This window comes from Teleopsis dalmanni, unplaced genomic scaffold (assembly GCF_002237135.1).
Source record: "Teleopsis dalmanni isolate 2A unplaced genomic scaffold, ASM223713v2 unscaffolded_contig_0463, whole genome shotgun sequence".
Taxonomy (NCBI): domain Eukaryota; kingdom Metazoa; phylum Arthropoda; class Insecta; order Diptera; family Diopsidae; genus Teleopsis; species Teleopsis dalmanni.
This window is the reverse complement of record NW_024031845.1, coordinates 2,436-7,058: the sequence shown is the minus strand read 5'-3', so window position 1 is coordinate 7,058 and position 4,623 is coordinate 2,436. Positions and strand designations below refer to the sequence as shown.

General features: G+C 27.8%; 1 protein-coding gene across 1 annotated transcript; it reads right to left on the bottom strand.

Annotated features, from left to right (window-relative positions):
* Nucleotides 1–573: 573 nt before the first annotated feature.
* Nucleotides 574–2,131, bottom strand: LOC119663486 (tyrosine-protein kinase Src42A-like; the record flags this gene model as incomplete). Its single annotated transcript, XM_038073095.1, has 2 exons — nt 1,917–2,131; nt 574–1,156 (listed from the first exon to the last, which is right to left on the bottom strand). A coding segment is annotated over exon 2 (285 nt), but the record flags the coding sequence as incomplete, so codon positions are not given.
* Between the last annotated feature and the right edge of the window lie 2,492 nt (nt 2,132–4,623).

The window sequence follows — 4,623 nt, the reverse complement described above, 5'->3', positions numbered from 1 at the left end:
CATTATCATCGTTTTATACTCCCTAAATGTGAACATATTCAACTATACTTCACTAAGAAACCTGGCCACTTCAATGTAGTGAGTTCAAAGTTTAATTGGTCGAGGGTTTGTGTGTGTAAAAGGACAGGTGAACAGATGGGCGACGTCATGGGGAGACGTGTTTATGCGTGACAAGTAATTGTTTAGCACTCGGCTATATCCTGATCTCAATTGAGCTAGAACAGTTCCTGCTGCACGGGGGAGATAAAGTTCATCTGGGGAGATTTCCGGAGTAGACCTATTAAGAACTTTGTTGTCTGACAACTTAGGTCTTGAAGGAGATACTGCATCTGTGTGGAGGGTCTTATGTCCACGTTTATATTCGATGTTAGTACTGATGTTAGTTTCATTGCAAAAGGTGTCGACATAATTATTAAAAGAGAGGAGAGATCGACGAATGCAGGAGTGCAAAATAGATCAAGCTGGTTGCAGTGCATAAAGGTCTTAGCGTAATGCATAAACCATTACTTTATATTATCTCATATACTTAGTAGAAGCTACTTTAATCAATTTTCTAATAATATCCGAACTTACCTGTGTATCATTTAAAATTTCCAAGTGTTCTCCTTTACGAAAACTTAAGTCCTCGTCAGTACGTGCGTCGTAGTCGTATAAGGCGACAAATATTTTTGCATTTGCATTGGAAGTCTCATTTTCTGGAATCTGTGGAACAGGACGTATTTGCTCCTGCGGTTGGCCAATAGGCATTGTCAGTTGCTGTACGCCGGTGACACCCACACCAGCGGGATCGTCAAGTTGATTCCGCTCCACATGTGTCTTGTCGATGTCTGGTTTCTCTGTGCGTAGGCAATTGCCCATTTTTTTTTCTCTTTTTTGTTGTTTTTTTTACACTTTACAAAACTTTAAACACTAAACGTTATATTTTTTTTATTTACAATAATATTTCGTTGTTTATATTAATTTTAATAATAGAATATTTAAGGGTGTTGGCACTTTATATTTTACACTGGGAATAATTATTATCGTTTGCACGCCCTTCTGCATTTATATTTACTTTATTTTTTTTCTTTTCTTTTCTTAAATGCAACCAATTCATTTGTGTGTGTATGTAGACATTTGAATGTTTATGTGCGTTTTGTTTAACGTTTAACTGATGCTGTGGGGGATAAAAAAATTTTTGTTGAAAAAAAAATGCAAAATAGAACTTATAATGAAAATAAAATTGTATTGTTTACTTTTTAGATATATTAACACACTTTTTAATACATAAAAAACCGATTTAAGAAATAATATATTTTGTGTTTACGATTGCCGATGTATAGAAATGCTCCGTTCATACAAAGTCACAATACAGGCAACATTGAATGAATGGAATTTTTGACAATTGTAAACTAATAAATTCGATGCGGCGAATTAAATGTAGGGGAAAAGCGCGTAAAACAATTCACAATTGCAGCAATTATGCTGTCAATACAACAAAAAAAAACACAAGTGGTCTGTACAAAAAATAAAATAAAAATAAATCTTGTAAAAGATAAAATACAAAAACTTTTCTTTTTTTTTGAAGAAACCATACATTTAATATTGTTTTGAATTTAAGCTAAAATCATAACTAAATAATTAAAAAGCAGCGAAAATCTGTGTTAGAATTTTATACAACTGCATTCCACTTTATATTTATTAATCATGCATTCTTGTTTATTACAAACATTCATGAAATTTTAATGCAACACTTTTTGTCCAAACACCTGTTAAACATATTATTGCACATTTGTTTTTTATTTTTAATGTTATTCGTGTGCAGACAGCATATAAAATATTGGAGAAAAAAAAAATAGTTAAAAATTTCACGCAGACACAAGCATTCGTTCGTTTTCTCTTTTGTTTTTGGTATTCGTAGTACTTGGCTACTCCACCTTATAATTTCATTGCTTTGGATTTTTGGCGTTAATCGCACACATTCCGCGTTAATATTAGAAATATAATAAATATTTCTTTGTTTTGATATTTTCTTCAAATTTAATTTTCACATTTTTCTTATAATTTTTTTATTTATTTGAATACATTATTCTCTTGCGACTACTGGTACAAGAATATTGGACACACACGACACGAACTCTACGAAATGAATGCTGCAATTAAAAAAGATGTTGTAGGCTGTCGTTTAGTGCCATTCACAATAGTTCATAATTTGTATGTCAACATACAATATATTTTAGTCATACTGACAGAAATAGTTTATTGGTAATATATTAAAATTTTATAATTAGCAATAATTATTAAATTATTATAACATAATTTGTAATTTTTTTCACATACATATATAAATAGGTATTAGTATATGCGTAAGTATAAGTAATATGTGCATATATACATATGTATTTTTATTAAATAATGAGTTTATTTAATATAGCATTTACACTGGCCTCAAATGGCTCATTTTGTTCAAAAATCAAAAATGAGAAGCAAATGACTCACTTTTGCATACAAAATCTCAAGCGCAAATGAGATCTATTGGATCTCATTCTGTATAAATAAGCTCCAACGAGATTAAAATGAGTTCCAAATATGTTCCAAATGCAAATCAATACATTGAACATACCCTAAATAAAAGTTGTTTTGAGAAAGCTGTTTCTGACATATTTACAAAAAAAAGGTAAACAAATGTTTCATGGTTGCATTACCTTGAAAGCGATGCACCTCTTTTTGAAACTTCTACTTCCCAAAAAAAAAATTAATCGAAGCTTAATTAAGTTTTCAGTCTGAAAATATATTTAACCTTCATCCAACATTTTTGTGGCACAGACCAAAAATCAAATCAATAGGCAAGACGAAAAATCAGCTGTTTGGAATAAGAACAAATGAATTACAATGAATGTAAACGCTTTCAAATGACTCATTTGAAAGGAATTATTTTCGGCCAGTGTAAACGCCATATAAGATTCACAGAACTGCTATTAAAAAAAATTTTTTTTTTATATCTAGGGCGAAGGACCTATGAAAATTAATTTTAATGTTAGCTCACAAATAAATAAATAAAATAATAATAAATTTTTTATAAACAACAATTTAATAATTAATTTTAAATTGATTTCTATAGATATAAAATATTAAAAATAAAAATAATATATATATTTTTTAATATATTACAATCTGAACTCACCAAATTTTTATTGTGACTTCACACAAAAAAGTGCGAAAATGGTATTTTAAAATTGCGTTTAAAACTCCACTCAATGGCAGCGTTAGGACCGCCATCGACGGATTCGCACCATAGAGGACTCGTATATAGTTGTACATATATCTTAAAATCTTAGCTACACTTACCAGAGAAAAAATGATTTGGTTATATATACAGTCTAAAAGAAGATTAAAGAATATAATTTAGAGGAAGTATATCCGAATGTCTATATAGTAACCAAAATCATGATCTCAGTTTCTGCTGAAATAAGTTTCTCAAAGTTAAAATTAATTAAGACCAAGCGATGCTATCTGCATTGGCAATTATATCAATTAAAGCGAAAATAGCAGCTGGTGCAAATTATAATATATTTAAAAAAAAAATTCAGTGGATCTAAAAGTAGAAAAATGCATTTATATTTATTTTTATTGGATAAAGAATAAAATTTTTAAAAATGCTTCGGTGTATTTGTGAATCTAACATACATAATTTTATAACTCGGTAATAAAAGGGGCCTAGAAATTCTGATGTCGCTAACATCCAGATTTGGTCTAGCTTCGCCACTGACTCCTCTTTTTAACTCCTTTAGCTTTAAAATGCTCTGAGTTGATATAATCTGCTAACAATATAAATCATACTGATTTGTTATAAGCAATTAATAAGAACACTATTTTTATACTCACTCCTCATTTTGTCCGTAATCTCAATCTCAATCATAGAAACAGCATCATGTTTTAAATTGGGTTAGCTTTAACTCATTATATTAAATGAAATGTATAATTTTGTTTTTGTATTTTAAAAAAATACGTGTATACAAAAACTAATTCCATTTAAAATAAACCAATTTGATTTGGCATGATCCAATCAGATCGATGGCGGTTGTCTCATTGAACGCGTTTAATTATAAAAACATGTTATTTCACTCAATTTATTGTAACTTAAAATTAAATTAAATTCTAAATTTATATTTAATTAAAAACAATATGATATTTCATAAACTATTATGTACTCATGTGATATAAGTTATCAAAAACTTTAAATAAAAATATTTACTAAAGAGTAGGCAACTCTATTCCGTTTTCATTCCGGCGAATAATATATTTCTATTCCTTTTACTCACACACGAAACTTCGAAAACAATAGGTTTTAGTTTATTTATAATTCACAATAACAAATTTGTGGTGAAAAATTTTATATTTTCAACATTATGAATTTTTAATATACCATTTATTTGAAAATTTATATATTAAATATATATTAATATATATTAAATATATATATATTAATATATATATTAATATTATATTAATATATATATATATATATATTAATGTATATTAAATAAATTAATATGATATATAATATATCAATATGTAATATATTAAATAATATACATTTTAAATGTATTTTAATATATATGAAATATATATTGTAAATGTATA